This window comes from Westerdykella ornata (assembly GCF_010094085.1).
Source record: "Westerdykella ornata strain CBS 379.55 unplaced genomic scaffold EI97scaffold_5, whole genome shotgun sequence".
NCBI lineage: Eukaryota > Fungi > Ascomycota > Dothideomycetes > Pleosporales > Sporormiaceae > Westerdykella > Westerdykella ornata.
The window spans coordinates 1,090,075-1,105,824 of record NW_022986855.1 but is presented as its reverse complement, the minus strand read 5'-3'; the positions used below and the strand labels follow the sequence as shown (position 1 = coordinate 1,105,824).

Here is a 15,750-nt window from a genome sequence, read left to right as displayed (position 1 = left end):
CATGAGTACCACAGGCCTCTCTCCACTTATTACATCACGGCCTCTTCATTGGGGGTGCAGCTGTCGTGGTCGACAAACCACGTTGCGTCGTATCTCGGTCTCTCTCTGCCATTCCGCCGCGGAGAGACCTGGCGTGGGGATATGCCACGAGCGTTGACCAGCTAGCGCCCGCCGTGTGTGTGTCTCCCTTGTCCCCCGCAAGCATGAAGCATGCTTTTTATATGGCACGGAGCCTGTGTGCAAGCAGATGCGGCGGTGAATACTCGCCTTCTTGAACCGTCCAGCACGGCACTCGGGATTGCGACGGATTGGTCTTATCCGTCTGACCCTGTTGTACCTGATGGAGCCCCAACTGCACTCGTCTGATGGCAATCTTGCACACATGAAGAAAACCTAGAGTGTTCTTGACATCTTTTCTGATCCAAAGCCGCTCAAGAAAAACAGCCCATCCACTCCTACTCATCACGGCAAGCCTTTCGAGAGGCGACTCTGAGATTGCGCAAACGGACTCCTGTATACGGACCGTCGTGCATCTGGATTGTGCGCTTGGACCTCACGCCGAGCTAGGGTCAATACAACGGCGGCCCATCTGGATCAATCGAAACCAACGATAGCCAAGGTACGACTCTGGAAACTAAAGAGTCGGCAGTGATGCATCTCCTCTTCTGTCAAGCCTCCTATTCATCCCTCCCTTGTATGCCGTCCCTCATCCCAACCGTCAAGTTCTCTTCCCTCCAATGATTATTGCGGATTTGATGGTTTGTAGTCCGCTCTGCCAAGACAAAGTACCGTATCACGTGCACCTCTCACCTTTCCCGCCTCAAGCCAACCCGAGCTCCTCCACGCTTATCACCCCGACGCAGCTCCCACTTCCAGTCGCCACATATCAGTGCCTCCCGCAATCCCAAACTCATAAGATCCTTTTCCCCGCTATCCACGACATCGAAGCGCTCCGCGAGCTAGAGAGTCTGCTACCATGGCTGACGCCGCAGTCGAAAGCCCAAACAACACCGTTCCGCCGCACAAGAAGCAGCTCCCCTCATCAATACCGAACTTTGATACACTAGAGGGCTTCACCACCGATGGCGACGATGACTACTCTACCTTCAAAAAGCTTCAGCGGCAGTTAGAGTAGGTGTACTCTTGTGGAGCCTGTCGCACCTTCAAGGCCGTAGCTGACGGATTCTAGGTACATCCACTTGCAGGAAGAGTACATCAAGGATGAGCAGCGGAGTTTGAAGAGAGAGCTCGTAAGAGCACAGGAGGAGATCAAGCGCATTCAAAGTGTGCCACTTGTGATAGGGCAATTCATGGAAGCCATCGACCAGAAGTACGCCACCCCACTCCAACTCAACTCTCTTCCACGGACACTAACATTCCCAACAGTACAGGCATCGTCCAATCGTCCACCGGCTCCAACTATGTGGTCCGCATCCTCTCTACCCTCGACCGCGAACTCCTCAAGCCCTCCTCCTCCGTCGCCCTCCACCGCCACTCCAACGCCCTCGTCGACATCCTTCCCCCAGAAGCCGACTCCTCCATCGCCATGCTCGGCGCCGACGAAAAGCCGGACGTCACCTACGCCGACGTGGGAGGTCTCGACATGCAGAAGCAGGAAATCCGCGAGGCCGTCGAACTCCCTCTCACACACTTCGACCTGTACAAGCAAATCGGCATCGACCCCCCGCGCGGCGTGCTGCTGTACGGACCCCCCGGAACAGGCAAAACGATGCTGGTCAAGGCGGTCGCGAATAGTACCACGGCCTCCTTCATCCGCGTCGTAGGCTCCGAGTTCGTGCAGAAGTATCTCGGCGAGGGCCCCCGCATGGTGCGCGACGTATTCCGCATGGCGCGCGAGAACTCCCCCTCCATCATCTTCATCGACGAAATCGACGCCATTGCTACGAAGCGTTTCGACGCCCAGACGGGTGCAGATCGCGAAGTCCAACGTATCCTGCTCGAGTTGCTAAATCAGATGGACGGCTTCGACCAGACGTCCAACGTCAAGGTCATCATGGCGACGAACCGTGCCGATACCTTGGACCCCGCGCTCCTGCGCCCGGGTCGCCTGGACCGCAAGATCGAGTTCCCCTCGCTTCGCGACCGGCGCGAGCGGCGTCTCATTTTCAGCACGATTGCGAGCAAGATGAGCCTGTCGCCCGAGGTGGATCTGGATAGTTTGATCGTGAGGAACGATCCGTTGAGCGGGGCCGTGATTGCGGCCATTATGCAGGAGGCCGGGTTGAGGGCGGTGCGGAAGAATCGGTACAACATCATTCAGAGCGATCTTGAGGAGGCGTATACGAGTCAGGTCAAGGGGGCGACGGAGGCGGATAAGTTTGATTTTTACAAGTAGTGGGGTGGAGTGGAGAGGAGAAGGGAGTGTGTATTATATTATATACAGGCATTTGCGAGGACCCGCATGGGCAGCATAGCGGTGGTGATGGCGTAGGCATGCACGCGTAATTCTTGTCTCGAGCTTCTTGTTTCTGTGATGCAGTGTGATGAGGGAGATGAGATATATGAGATGTGACGGTGCTACTTGCATGGCAATTGGTTTGGTCTTCACTGGCCGTAAATAGGCAACCCGCCGATTCGCACGTTCTCAGCACATTGTGAATGAGTTCATTAGGGATCCGATAGATGTTGGAAACGGGATATTAACCATGTTTAACTGTCGTGAACTGGGCTTGCGACGATTCTAAGTGTTTTCAACGGGTTAGAAACGGTGTGAAGTGTCAAGGGCATGTTAGAAAAGTTAGAAAGGGTTAGGAATGGTTGAAAACAGTTAGGAACGCAGATACGAACCTGTTTCGACGTTGGCAACAGTTTCCAGCGGTTAGGCACAGTTGGGAACGGTTAGGAACAGACAGTTAGAGACAGTTAGCAACAGTTAGGAACGTAGATACAAACCTTAGCAACAAAGTCTCGAGGTCTTTTACAAAACGGTTAGGAACTAGCTCCAGGTTTTGTCCCAACAACGTACGGGACAAGCAGTCAGCAACAACACGTCCTCAACAGGTCTCCGAGTGAGAAGGAGTCTAAGGGTTGAATAGTAATAGGTTGGCCATATCCATAAATGCCAGCAACAATTTCAACAACGGGATATAGACAGTTAGTACTAAATTATATCAACGATTTTTCTATTACAAGCGAGTGTGTACCAAGTCTATAGGAGTTTTGCACACATTATGATATGCATTTTCCTTACGTGTTGAACCATGTCGAAGAAGGATTTGCAATCAGTTGCTGCGAGGTGTTTAGTTTAGGAAGGAACGGCGTTAGAAACATCACTGAGATTGTTAGCAATACATTGACAACAGAACCCAGGGCTTAGCAACAGTTGGGGACAATGACAGTAACACGCACACCAGACGTGTGGAGAAAGAAAGTAGTAGCGAAATCAGTCGGAACAGAGCCGCAACTCTTACCCTGTCCACATCTATCCCCAAAACCTCGCAAAGCACAAACATGACAACATCACCCACACACACACAACTTCCCAGAACCCATCAATTCACAAGCCCATTGTGGTTATACACGCCGCCCTCTAAGCGGACGATAAGTTATATTCCTATATAATACAATCCCGTCCTGATTCCCCATTCTTCGTATGCGGCGCGCTCTACTCTATCTCATCCCACCACCCCACCACCACCACCATTCCATTCCTACGATTCGACCAAGCAATTGCACATCAACACCACACTCCCCATCCGCACCCTCCAACAAAAGAAACTGTCCTTCTCCCTCCCCCACACTTAAACACACTCATTACTCTCCCCTTCTCCCCCCCCCCTCTTATCCAACCCCAGAAAAAGACACAAAAAGACGCATAACCCAGCGAACGCCAATTCCCCCACGCACTCCATCCCCATGCCGAAAAACAAGAAGAACGAACCAACTAGTGATGGTATCATGCAAGCCATGCACGGACTAGACTACAAAAATGACGCAGAAAAAAGATCAACAAGAAGAAAGCAAGGCCAAGGTGACATGGTTGACCATAAGGTCCAACCAACTCTTATACACAAAAAAAGGAGGAATGAGGCAGGAGAAAAAGGGAAGAGAGACCAAGCAATGACGATGATGGAAGAAGAAGAAGATGATGATGACGATGACGAGGCTATCCATCCAGTCACCCATCCTTGAGGAAACATAAACATAAGAAAAAGGAGCGCACGCAAACATGTGTGAATGCCGCCCCGGAGGAGTGGTGTCTTGAACACAATATCATGAAGAAGGGAGTAAAGACAACTCGAGTCGCGGTGCACATGCAAGCAGCCTCGAATCCATGCTTCCTCCCTCCACGCGCAATCACGACGCTACTTCATCCCCCCCAGCTACAACTATAACGGTGCCCTCCTAATTAACCTTAACATGCGCCTGGGTCTGCGACTGCGGCTGCAACTTCGCGTGCACCGGAATCTGAGGCGTCGTCTGCGGCGTCAACGTCGGTGGAGGTGGAGGCGGTAATTCTTTATCCCTCCCCAAGCTGCGACCCCTATGTTTCTCCTCCTTCGGCGGTGTCGGCGGGCCTTCATGTCTATTAGAAATCGAATACCGCGCGTCCTTCGCAGGCGTCGGAGGACGGCGATCACTGCTATCCTCTGTGCTAGAATCCTTGGGTGGCGTGGGTGGTCGTCGTTGATGGGGATGCTCGCTAGAGTGAGACACTGACGCTGGTTCTACCGGTTTGCCGTTCTGCTCGTTCGAGGAGACGCGATCTGGGTGTAGACTCGTCTCTGTACTGCGGCCACTTCTACCGCCGGTACTTGATGACTCTGCCGCCTCTTCCACGACGGGCAACGTCGTTCCTAGTTCTCCCCGTTCGGCCGAAGGACTCCTGACAACACGCATGGAGCGATCCGGCACATCCTCTTCGGACGCCCCTCGCTGTCTCGAGCGCTCCGCCTGCGTCTCCGCTTTCTCCATAACCTTCTCCGTCAAAGCACCGTCCTGGTCGGTCACGTGGACGCCACTGGTTTGGGTATCAGTAGCGGCTTCGGCGGCCTCCTTCTGCTTCTCGCGTTCGGCCGCTTCGCGCGTCATGGTAACTCCGCTGATGAACTTGATGAAGCGTTCGCCGTACCGTTCGGGTGGTATGGCGGAGATCTGGGACTCCGTATTGGTAAGACCTTTGAAGAAGTGCTCGAGTCGCTTGATCCAGGAGTACTACCTCCAATCAGTATCTCAAGAAATCAGCCAGAATAGCCATACTCACATAGGTCAAGCAATCAATGATGCCCAAGTAGTAAATCTCGTCACCTGGGGAATCATCCTCATGCGTCGCCCTAAAACCGCCGTCATCTGCATAGAAGTAAAAATTCTTCTTCGAATCCTGCAGCTCATCCGGCATCTTATTCGACGTCTTCTCCATCGGCACCGGTTTCTGGGTCTTGATCATCTGCCTCAACTCCTTCGCCTTCCTTGCATTCTCCAGTTTCGAAGGCGTCCGCGCCAGCATCGTCGAAGCCGGGTCCTCGGCATCCTCGCCCCCAGGCTGGAAAACCTGCAGCGTCTTGTCTCGCAGATTTTCCTGGTTGCCGCGTTCCAGGTCATGTATCCCGATCAGCAGCGAATAGTCCATGATACGCAGCCGCTGCAAAAGCTTCACATCCTTGTGCATCTGCTCAATGAACGCCTTCTTCTTCGTCGGCCCAAACTCCAAATGCATATTCCGCCGCAGCCAATTGAGATCTTTCAGCGTCGCCCTGGGATTAGACTCCAATTCCTCCTCTTTGAAATCCCGACCAATAGTCGAGCCCTTTAAATCAAACGTTGTATGGATGTCACGATGCGGGGGAAAAAGGTTATTCATCACCACGAAATGCACCTTGCGGCCATAGGGCATCTTGACGCGGTGAAGACCATAGAACTGGGAGAGTAACGTGTTCGGATTTTCCCGAACATGATTGTAGTAGTCTTTCAGGATGCGGCGGAGGAACTTGTGCTCGGCGTGATGGATCGTTTTGATGATGAATTTATAGTCGCGTGAGAAATAAAAGAAGCTACCGCTCTTGCCAGGAGAGCCAAGCTCGGAAAGAATATATTTGCTGGTGAGGGAGACCAGGTAATCCGCGGGATCGAGCGCGAATGTGGCTCGTAGATGGCGGAAGACCCAGGGTGCGTAGTCCTTGAACTTGAAATCGTATTTCGCTGAAGGAGTCAATTCATTCCCCGTTCTGCCAGACATCGGTCAGTACTGCGTTTAGAAAAAGAAAAGCATACAACGGCGCTTACATATCAAAAGAGAACTTATGTTTTGCATCAAAATCCGCATCCGTAAGCTCCCGGTTCATCTTTGCATTGGTCCTCGATACGCAAAACCGTATCCCAGTCAACATGTTATACGCCATGACGAAATTGACGTGATTCTGGTCGACCTTTGTGCCAACAATGACGTTATCGTCGTCCTCGTCCTCTCTCCTTTTCCTCTTGCTCGCCCGTTTCTGTTTGATGTGCTCGGCCCAGCGCACCGCGTCCTCGTCCTGCGGTACCTCTTCCAGATGCATATCCGAGTTGATGGAGCGGGTCGCGCGTCTTACCAGGGACATGGAGCCTCTCCGCCGTGTGGGCGTGTTTGGCGAGAACCTGCCGCTGGCGATTGCTACGTCATCGGTCGAGGTCGAGGAGGAGTGATATTCGCGGGGCCGTGAGGAGGAGATCTTGGGGACCTCCAAGGTATGTCGCTGCTGCAAGCGGTATGGATGTTGATTCGGTGCGGGATTGTTGTGGTTGAAGGCGGCAGGCGACGACACTCGATAAGCCGAGCTAGGAACCTGCAGGTTGCCGTCGGTCGGGAAGGGGTGCTGGGACCATTCGGAGCTGGTCTTCTGCGGAGGAGGAGGAGGAGGCGGTGGTGGTAGTGATGGAGGTGGAGGAGGCTGGAAATCTTTCTGGGCTTCTCGTTTCGATTCTGCGGTATTCATTATGCCCATGTGCACTTTGGTGGTCCTGCAGCCGTGTTGTTGCTCGGTGGTGTGGACCGACGCAAAGTAACCGTCATCCCTGCTAGCAACGTCGGCGGAGCTGCCGCGATCCTGAGAGGGGCTGTAAACTCGATCGTTGCTCAAGCCTACCCCTCTGTCCGGCCGTTCAGAACTGATACTGTGCATTAAGGTCTTATCAGCGCTGGCAGGTTGTACTGGTGCCCCGTTCAGAAGCCCTCGACTGGGGCCGGTCCCGTTGGGCAACTCGCTGCTCATCTTCGCAGTGGCTCCATTCGGTATGGGGTCTGCATGTCTCTTCCCGGACGGCTGTTTGTCGGCGACCAAGGACGGAGGTGGTTGGCCGTGTGTACCCAACGAATTGTTGCTCTCGGCTGCGGCAATAGCGGGCATTATACACGCACGATGAATTGGAGCCCGAGACCACGACCGAAGCTGCTCTTCCAGATCAGACGCAGGGCAGACTTCGGCGACGGTCTGGGTCCTCTCGTTCGTGGGTGCGGGTGATGGTGGAGGGTACTGTCAGCGGGCTATGCGGTGCGGAGATGCGGGAGGAAGCCGGAATCTAAACCGGTGCCGGATATCGAGGGTCGTAGGTGCAAGAATGGCGGGTTGTCGATGGTTGGGAAAATGCTAAAACACAAGAACGTGGAGATTGGGTTCGCTGGAGGTTGTGGACAAAGGCTAAGAGTTGTCAGGGCAGGGTAAGTCAGTGCCAAGTTGCCGCGCCGGCAAACGGGATCTGATCCAACAACCACGACAGCTCTGCTGATATTATTATCTCCGCGTTATACGGAGTACACAGTACATAGCGGTTGCATCGTCTGGACTTGTACGCGCAAGATGCGTTAAATGCTCATGATGATTCCTATGCTGTTCCCCGTAATGCCCGGTCACTCCTCTTCCTTCTAAGTCCCAGCACACCCAATCCTGCACTGCTCCGAGAGACGACATGTCCAACACTCCCAAAGTCCAAAACCCAACGATCTCAGGGGCTACGTCGCACCGTACAACCAGCCCCAAGGGCAAATTGGGGCTGACGAATAATCCGTAGCATTTCCTATTTGAGAGGCTTGAGCCGCACCCGAGTCGTATGTTAATGCGCTCAGCCACACCTCGTTTCCCACTCTCAACTCCCAGAACGGACTAGTAAATCTTGACGAGGAGGGAGGCTCTCCATGGGTTCCAGCATGGTGGCGCGTGGGTGTGTTTGGATCCGTGGTGCGAGAGCGTGGGCGAGAGTCGAGACCAGTCGCCAGGTGTGCGTTCTCATCATCAGGGGAAGAGGCTCGGCGAAGTACGCGATTCCTTTCTTTATCCACAGTACACACAATCAGATATTTATCGAACGGCTAGTACGGAGTAGATGAGAGAATGTGCTCAATACACGGAATGATTGCACAATCAGCATTCAATCTTTACTTTCAATCCCTCGAGCAAGTCCTCTATCCTTCATCTCCTTCAACCAGCCTCCTTCGTCCACTTTCGGAACCGGGAGCTCACTCCAGCCGACTACGCTAGATGATCTACTCCGTACCAGGGACGGAGTAACCTAGATCACGTGCCGCGCGTCTATCCCGACGAGCAGCCTCGCGCCCAATGTTTTGATATCCGTATTTCACGCGTCAAACTCCTCACACACAAGACAGACACGCACTCGAAATCAAGACCATTCAATGAAGTATGGATCCATAGTATTCCGGACGATAACATGACGTCTCCAAAAAAGCAGTCCTACACCGTCTGCTAAAATCACAGAAAACACTATACTGTGATACACGCCGGAGTGACTGGCCGACGCTGATCCGGAAAATCACTCTGTCAACGCCTTATTAACGCCTTGCCCCCTGCCCGACAAATAGCCAATCCTGTCGAAAAACTCGAGCGAAATGAGTAATGACGCCCTTGGTCTCCGCTCCCTTGCCTGTAACCCGTCCAAAAACCCACACCGACCTTTAGAGAGAAGAAAGGGATATCGCAAACAACATCGCGTGTGGTGAGGCATGCTGCCCTGAGCATTCAAAGAAGGAACGAAGGAAAGACTAGATGGGGGACATCTATGCCTCGGCCTTCTTGGGGGTCGACTTCTTAGGCGTGGCCTTCTTTGCGGGAGCCTTCTTCGTGCTGGCTGCCTTCTTGGGAGCTGCCTTCTTAGCCTCGCCCTTTTCGGCGGGAGCCTTGCTCTTGGTGACGCGACCAGACTTGGTCTTTCCCAGGACGCGTGAGACCTCCTTCTCGACGGCAGGGGCAGCAGCAGCTTTCCTAGGCTTGCTTGCGTTGGCCTTCGCCTTCGGAGCGGCAGCCTTCTTGGTAGTCGTGGCCTTCGCGGCAGCCTTCTTGGGGGCTGCGGGTTTCTTCGCGGTGGTCGTCTTGGCCTTCTACGGAGCAGTCAGTAAGGGTTCGAAGGTTCAGTGATAATGACTGACCGTTGTTGTGGCGGCCTTCTTGGGCTTTGCGGCAGCAGTGGTCTTCTTCTCCGTCTTGCCCTCCGTCTTCTTGGCCTCGGCCTTCTTCGGGGCTGCCTTGGTCTCCTTCTTCGCGAGCTTGACAGTTCCGGAGGCACCTTCAAGGACGTGTTAGCTCAAGTACGCGCAACGACTTCGAAAAACAAGTGGACTGGTGGCGCGACGCGTCGGCCTAGCAATGACGTGCAGTCGTCCCCGGATGGAAAGTAGAACTCACCCTTGGGGCGTATAAAGTCGCCGCTCTTCTCGCCGTTGGCAATGGCACGGTTGACGTGACTCTTGAACGCGGCGTCGGTCACACCTCCCAGGTCATTGTTGGCCCTGATGTACTTCTGGATAGCTTGACGGCTGTGGAGGGGGGCGTTAGCGAGGTTTCGAAGCAATGGGTTACACTCGCGAGTAGCGACGGCGGAAGAACTTACCTAGATCCATTCCTCTCCTTGAGCTGTATCGTGGAATCAGCAAGTCAACAATCAGTGTTCAAGTATATACGTTGTGTTGAGGGTGCGGGGCGGTGGCTGCGGTCGAACAACAACGGCGCGGTCACACGATCCATGAAAGAACTCGCGATGCGCCGGGAGGGATGGACTCACGTTGATGATGGCATCCTTAATCATATCTATACAGACGAGTCAGCATCGATCCGCGACCATGATAAAAGCATCGCGCAGCCGCTGCGACAGCGTGTGGTGCTGAGAACAGAGGTGACGTACCAGCATAAGGCGCATGGGAAGGGGCGCTGCCGGACGCCTTCTTCGTGGTGGCAGTGGTGCTCTTCTTGGGAGGCATTTCGAACTGTAGTAATGGTGCGAGATAGGTGAGAATCTGCTGAAGCTAGCGATCGGCTGCGAGAGGTATATATCGCGTTGGGTGGGCGGGTGGAAGCTGTCGGGGCGATTCTGTTGAGAGGAGCTCCCCGCGCGAAGCGGGCGGGCAGCTGTACTTATATGACCGCCAAGCGAGCGAGGCACGCGCAGAATCAACAACAACTCGGGGGAGTAGTCCTTTCCCAATGCGGAAGGCCTAACATTGAATTCGATCTTGCACGCGCAAGAGTTATTGGCTCTTCCGATGGCTGTTTTCGCTCATGTTTCGGATGCCTTCTGCTGCCTGCGTGCGCTGTCCCGGTGACTTTGTTGCGAGGTACCTTGGGATCGGTGTTCCCGTGCCCGCCCGCTGTTGCAAAGCTCACGCGTCGCTAAGTCTCTCTTTGACTTGGTCGATTCCGCTGCCCCCCTCAAGCCTTGAGGTGGAAGAAGCCTTGCCTCAACTCCCTCCCTTCAAGGTTGCTGTGCCGTACGGAGTCACTGGTGGGTTTCTCACACATAGAGTCTCATTTATCCCATCGTAGGGTGATTTTGTTTCTACGCAACACTCTTTTACTCTCCACTTCGGCATACTGCCATGCACTGAGGTGGAGATGACGAAAGCCAGACACAGTTGTACTGTTGTTCACTGTCGGTTTTACTTCAGGATTCCATTCACATTTATAAATAAATAAAAGTGTGCCTTCGATCCCGGTTCGCTTGTCCTGACCTATTCGTTCTCACTTCGCCATCCCTTTTCGCAGCAGCACTTCGCCTTCGTCTTTGAAGTCATATCCTCTGTCGCCTCATTCGCCCCCGCCCGTTCGACGCATGAACACTTTCGTATGCAGTCCCTCCTTACTATTATTTCCCTGTTTACAGACTTGTCAAGGCATATACGTACTATACTCGGGTATCCCAGTAATGTTCATCGTCCCGTCTGGTCGCACTCTGGAGATCTCGCTGCATTTGTTTGCGGTAGGATGCTGAGCATCCAATCTGGTGCGACTGGAACAGTCCCCATACCTTGAAGCATAATAGATGAGGAGTCAAGGAAGGTTATAAAATGCACACGAGACAACCGTTTCATATGGTGTGAAAAACTATCCCATTACCTATGTTCAGTTCGCAATCTTAGGAGTTGCTCTCGCATTTTCTCCCTGTGGGTGTGCAGATACAAGGAATGGCAACAACAGAATAATCAACTTCATGCGGGTATACACAGCATACGTATCAGGACAAGAGCAGTATACTCGAGTCCGCCCGCCATTCGCTATTATCAAAAACACGACTGATAGATACCCTTGAGTAGTGCCCAATTGAGGCGGTCAGCCCATACCCATCGCAATGCTGAGCGCCTTCCAAGCCAATGCAAATCCGTCCGTCCCAACCTTGGAAAGGCGCATATTGCGCAGTGACCCGAAACCAAACCGAGTAATCCTCCAACTCCGGCGCTATGCATACCAAAGAACATGATGTTTGTTGATTACGTATTGAAAAAGGAATCACGGCGCCGTGCAGACACCGAGCCATCCTGTGTACGAAGGGCAAAAGCGAAAAGATAGATGGTGTTTAAGGCGAAGCCGCCGACATGGGCGTCGCGGGGACCGCCACGGGGGACGCTGCAGTTGCAGCAGAAGCATCCTTGAAGGTATCGCTCTGCTTCTTTTGCCCATTAAGAAGAGGACAGAGTCTGGTGCACTGGTTAGCAAATGCAGCTATAAATCAGGAATGACGGAACATACTTCTTGTTAGTCTTGATATGGCCGACCTCGCCGCAGTTGGCGCACTTGCGAGGCGTCGCACCAGTGCCCGTCCGACCAGCTCCGGCACCAGGCGTACCTGGAATGGATGACTGGCTGTGGATGCCTTTGGCCTTCTCGCGACCTTCACGACGTTCCACGTTGCGCTGCAGGCGCGCCAGCTCAGCTCTCAAGCTAGATATCGTCAGTACGCGCATCAATAAGACGCAATGGTTGGACTTACGCTTTCCTCTGCTCAGCATCGAACTCGGCATTGCCTGTCAACTGCATATCCTCGATCCGCATGCTCTGAAGCTGCTGCTCCTTCTTCCTACGCGTGTAGGCCTTGATGACCTCAGGATCAGTAATCGTCACAGTTTCCTCACGCATTTCGCCAAACTCATTCGGAACCAAGCGCTTGATCCGGAGCTTCTTGTTGCGAATGTCGTTACCGCTGGTGCGGCTGAATTGACTCATAGTCTCATCATCGCGCACAAACGCAGGAGTGCCGAACTCAGACCTCGGAGTCCTCCCGCGTTGACCAGCCTGACGAGTGTCGACGTTGTCCATTTCCACGTCCGAGTGTTCCACGGTCGATGAGAGACTCTGCGCCTGCTTTTTCCAGATACGCTGGATGGCCTCTTCGTAGCGCTTTTGCTGCTGAGCTACATTGTAGCTGTGGCCGCCCAGCTCCTTGACCTTCTTCGCATCGAGCTTATCACCTACGCTCTCGCCGACATCCTTGAAGCCGCCTTTCATGGAGACCTTGATGAAACTGAATGCCTCCCCACGAGCAGTCGGGTCGCCAGCACCGTGGAGTTCTAGCATTGCTTTCCCTTGGCAAGCGTTCAAGAAGTTCTTGGTCGTGTTCCACGGTGCAAGTTTGAGCTCGAGACTCTCGCCTTCCTCGCCTTCCTCATCGTCCTTGAGATCCTTGGTCTTGATTCCAGCATCATTGAGGTGCCTGTCCCCTGCATGCATGGAGTCGATGAGGCAGATGTCCTCAGGCTTGATCCAAGTCCGAAGGGATGGCTCGTCCGGAATGGTTTCGCCGTCTTGAGGCCTCCAAGTTCCTGTCTCTTTCTCGTACTTCATAATCTCCCTCATACGCGAGCGATTCTGCGCAATCTCTGTCCCAGGCAGGTGATGCTTGATCATCTCGTTGCTAACCCACGGTTGACGAGCGTTGCGCTGCTGACCCTTCCGGTAAAGGCGGAAGGCAAGCATTTTCAGTCGCTTCTTCGAAGCCTCGGTCACCTTTCGAGCATGCGTGCCCGGTACCTCAACCGAAGGGAACTGCTGGCCTACCACGACCAAGTTCTGAATGTTTCGCATATAGTATTTAGAGCCGTGCACGCCTGTGTGACTCCTGCTGACCAGAAAGTCGGTGGGCTTGGGGGTGTGCTGGAAGACAGGTGCACGATACATAGCGTTGAGCAATGTTGGTACAGTTTGCCCAGGCTCGACAGTGCCGAAGATGGAGAACGGACTCTTGTCCTGAGGCAGAAGCACCATTGTCTCACCAAGCTCCTGCTTGGGACGAGAGGTGTCCTCAGCATCCTTCCGGCGATAGTAGTTGATGATCTTGTTGCCCATTCCATGATTTGATAGCGTGGTCGGGTACTCTTCAGAATACTCTGCGAGGAGAAGGTCGGACGTATCGCCGATATTGAGATCCTCGGCAATGGCGAACGCCTCCGACGGTTTGAGGTTCTTCTTGTGCTTTCTCTTGATATGCTGCTTTATTGCCTCGATTTGAACGCGTTCGCCCGCCCGGAAGTGAATGGTGGGGCGATGGAACGATCGAAGCTCACGATCGCTGAGGTTGACCTTGTAGAACGGATATTGCAGCTTGAGTGCCGGCAGACTGTGCTCGATGTTCATGTGACCCAAAGTGCTCCGGACCTTCTGCTGGTTGTTCTCTTTGAGCGCATCGTACGCTTCGTCGTTGGAGATATTGTAACGCTTGAACATGGGATTGGCGAGACTACCGCGATTATCTCGCTTGAGCGCGAGGGAGGTCGGGCGAGGTTTCTTGACCTCCTCTGCATTGGGCTGTTGAACATCCAGCAGGAGATGCGGGTCATTCATGTCCAGTATGACTTTCTTGGCGACGTGCTCCGTTGCAGCCTCGGGATCGTCCCAATTCAGGAACCCGACATTGTCATAGACCGTGAACTGCAGCGACGTCGACATATCGTTGAACTTGCGCTTCTTGGGCTTAACAAGAGCCAGATTGCGAAGCCAGTCATCCCCATCCATACCAGCGTGCGGCGGAGTTTCAGGACCCTCCTCGTCAGAGGAACTCTCCAGACCGAAATGCTCCCAGTCTTCGCAAGCTATCTTCAGGTCGCTCACCGTCACATTCCCGATGCGTTCTGCGTCGTCCAAGGGGTCAATATCCATCATATCCTCATCTTCCTGATCCTCAATCTGTTCCTTGTTCTCCTGAAGGATATGGATAAGACTTCCCTCGACGACATCAAGCTGCCGGCCTGTCTTCGGGTTTACAGTGGTGGTCGGCAGCCGGAACGCCTTCTCTTGGTCCGGGGCAAGATCCAGACTGACCTTATTCAGCTGCAGGGGTTTGGGTGGCTTTAGAGGAGCCCGACCAACATAGAAAGCGTGTTTCTTAGGCAGCAAGCTATGGAATCGGGGAGGCTTATCAGGGTCGAAATTGGGCCAGAGGCGTTCGACGGTCTCACGATCAGTCTGCGGCGGAGGAGGTACGTCTGGCCCGCGCCTCGCGGCCATGTCGAAGAGTGCCTTCTGCTCTAGATAATCTCTCAGTGCCTTGGGATCGGTGAACTCTTCTTCCACGCTTGGCTCCACGGTACGGGCAGCGGGTTGCGCGACCTTGGCACCTTCGCTAGGAGCGTGGTCTTCATCATCAAAGAGGTCGTCTAGGTGTGACCGCTCATGGACAGGGCTGGAACCGCCACCGAACAACTCGTCCAGATCATCATCTTGGTCGAAGCTTTCCTCCGCAGTGTCCTTCACAGTGCTGCCGCTGAGCTGCGGAAGTCCGTCCGCCTCCCCTTCACCTTCCACAGGCTCCTCATCTGGAAGGTCATCGTCTGATATGTCTTCATAGTCCACCGCATCATCCGCCTTCTCTCCTATCTCCAGTTCACGCCCTCCAATTTCTTCTAAGAATGAGTTGGCCGCCGCTACGTCAGCCCCGGCGTCGGCAAAGAGCCTCGCAAGGTCATCATCTTCTTCCCTTTGGTCTTGACCTTGCTCCCGAGACTGCTCGTTCAGGTCCATGATCGCATGAGCGTGGGGTTACGGTCGAGCCGTGGCGTGCGGTGTAGTTGGGTCCGTATAGGTACACGTTCGCGGATATGATCGAAAAAGAGAAGGTGTGATAAATGTGAGTAGGGTCGCAGGTGCGTAAGGCGCAGTAGGTGTGAAAGCCCACGCCGCCGTGAGCGGAGGGTATTGTCGGTCTCCCAGTCGACTTCAGGGTAAGACACCGATCGTGGAACGGACAGTGGCTGTATGAAAGAGCGCTGCTCTGCAGTCGACAGGGCAGTCTGCTGGCGCGGTTGAAAGGATTGTCGGCTGAGCTTTGTGAGCGGTCTTGCGACACCAGCGACTGGCGTTTGGAGGTGTTTAAGTGAGTGAGGGTCCGCGCCGTCGGAAGAGCCGCACTTGGCGCCAAGACCGTCTATGGCGCCACCACTCCGACCAATAGAAACTCGTCGTTCTTGTGAAAGTAGTCTGCGCATGAAAGTTTCTGAATATGACGAGGGAATGCTCTCCATTGTATACAGATAATTCTCTA

The 15,750-nt window shown here is 53.9% G+C and overlaps 4 protein-coding genes across 4 annotated transcripts; 1 reads left to right on the top strand and 3 right to left on the bottom strand.

The window, feature by feature from the left end:
* Nucleotides 1-691: 691 nt before the first annotated feature.
* Nucleotides 692-2,467, top strand: EI97DRAFT_415169 (26S protease regulatory subunit 6B). The gene is made up of 3 exons (XM_033796851.1): nucleotides 692-1,131; nucleotides 1,190-1,330; nucleotides 1,387-2,467. The coding sequence occupies exons 1-3, from the start codon at nucleotides 977-979 to the stop codon at nucleotides 2,354-2,356; spliced, it is 1,266 nt and encodes a 421-aa protein (XP_033656070.1). The 5' UTR covers nucleotides 692-976; the 3' UTR covers nucleotides 2,357-2,467.
* A 1,685-nt stretch (nucleotides 2,468-4,152) lies between these two features.
* EI97DRAFT_257440 (SAICAR synthase-like protein) lies at nucleotides 4,153-7,535 on the bottom strand. The gene is made up of 3 exons (XM_033794189.1): nucleotides 6,244-7,535; nucleotides 5,225-6,185; nucleotides 4,153-5,175 (listed from the first exon to the last, which is right to left on the bottom strand). Exons 1-3 carry the CDS (start codon nucleotides 7,341-7,343, stop codon nucleotides 4,366-4,368), a joined length of 2,871 nt encoding a protein of 956 aa, XP_033656069.1. The 5' UTR covers nucleotides 7,344-7,535; the 3' UTR covers nucleotides 4,153-4,365.
* Nucleotides 7,536-8,607: 1,072 nt separating this feature from the next.
* On the bottom strand, nucleotides 8,608-10,276 carry EI97DRAFT_431754 (uncharacterized protein). Its single transcript, XM_033798012.1, has 6 exons — nucleotides 10,129-10,276; nucleotides 10,009-10,034; nucleotides 9,838-9,860; nucleotides 9,633-9,763; nucleotides 9,377-9,513; nucleotides 8,608-9,328 (listed from the first exon to the last, which is right to left on the bottom strand). The coding sequence occupies exons 1-6, from the start codon at nucleotides 10,202-10,204 to the stop codon at nucleotides 9,008-9,010; spliced, it is 714 nt and encodes a 237-aa protein (XP_033656068.1). The 5' UTR covers nucleotides 10,205-10,276; the 3' UTR covers nucleotides 8,608-9,007.
* A 1,101-nt stretch (nucleotides 10,277-11,377) lies between these two features.
* EI97DRAFT_415164 (uncharacterized protein) lies at nucleotides 11,378-15,574 on the bottom strand. Its single transcript, XM_033796850.1, has 3 exons — nucleotides 12,208-15,574; nucleotides 11,967-12,158; nucleotides 11,378-11,914 (listed from the first exon to the last, which is right to left on the bottom strand). Exons 1-3 carry the CDS (start codon nucleotides 15,228-15,230, stop codon nucleotides 11,794-11,796), a joined length of 3,336 nt encoding a protein of 1,111 aa, XP_033656067.1. The 5' UTR covers nucleotides 15,231-15,574; the 3' UTR covers nucleotides 11,378-11,793.
* Nucleotides 15,575-15,750: the final 176 nt, after the last annotated feature.

Bases quoted from the DNA above. Each gene is read 5' to 3' on its own strand.
- EI97DRAFT_257440 (XM_033794189.1), bottom strand. From the start codon at position 7,343: ATGCCCGCTATTGCCGCAGCCGAGAGCAACAATTCGTTGGGTACACAC. The intron at 6,186-6,243 runs GTAAGCGCCGTT...GATGTCTGGCAG, and splicing joins CATAAGTTCTCTTTTGATAT to AACGGGGAATGAATTGACTC. The intron at 5,176-5,224 runs GTGAGTATGGCT...GATTGGAGGTAG, and splicing joins TCATTGATTGCTTGACCTAT to TACTCCTGGATCAAGCGACT.
- EI97DRAFT_415169 (XM_033796851.1), top strand. From the start codon at position 977: ATGGCTGACGCCGCAGTCGAAAGCCCAAACAACACCGTTCCGCCGCAC. The intron at 1,132-1,189 runs GTAGGTGTACTC...GACGGATTCTAG, and splicing joins AAGCTTCAGCGGCAGTTAGA to GTACATCCACTTGCAGGAAG. The intron at 1,331-1,386 runs GTACGCCACCCC...CATTCCCAACAG, and splicing joins ATGGAAGCCATCGACCAGAA to TACAGGCATCGTCCAATCGT.
- EI97DRAFT_431754 (XM_033798012.1), bottom strand. From the start codon at position 10,204: ATGCCTCCCAAGAAGAGCACCACTGCCACCACGAAGAAGGCGTCCGGC. The intron at 9,764-9,837 runs GTAAGTTCTTCC...CCCCCTCCACAG, and splicing joins AAGGAGAGGAATGGATCTAG to CCGTCAAGCTATCCAGAAGT. The intron at 9,329-9,376 runs GTCAGTCATTAT...ACTGCTCCGTAG, and splicing joins AGAAGGCCGCCACAACAACG to AAGGCCAAGACGACCACCGC.
- EI97DRAFT_415164 (XM_033796850.1), bottom strand. From the start codon at position 15,230: ATGGACCTGAACGAGCAGTCTCGGGAGCAAGGTCAAGACCAAAGGGAA. The intron at 12,159-12,207 runs GTAAGTCCAACC...GACGATATCTAG, and splicing joins GATGCTGAGCAGAGGAAAGC to CTTGAGAGCTGAGCTGGCGC. The intron at 11,915-11,966 runs GTATGTTCCGTC...CCAGTGCACCAG, and splicing joins CATATCAAGACTAACAAGAA to ACTCTGTCCTCTTCTTAATG.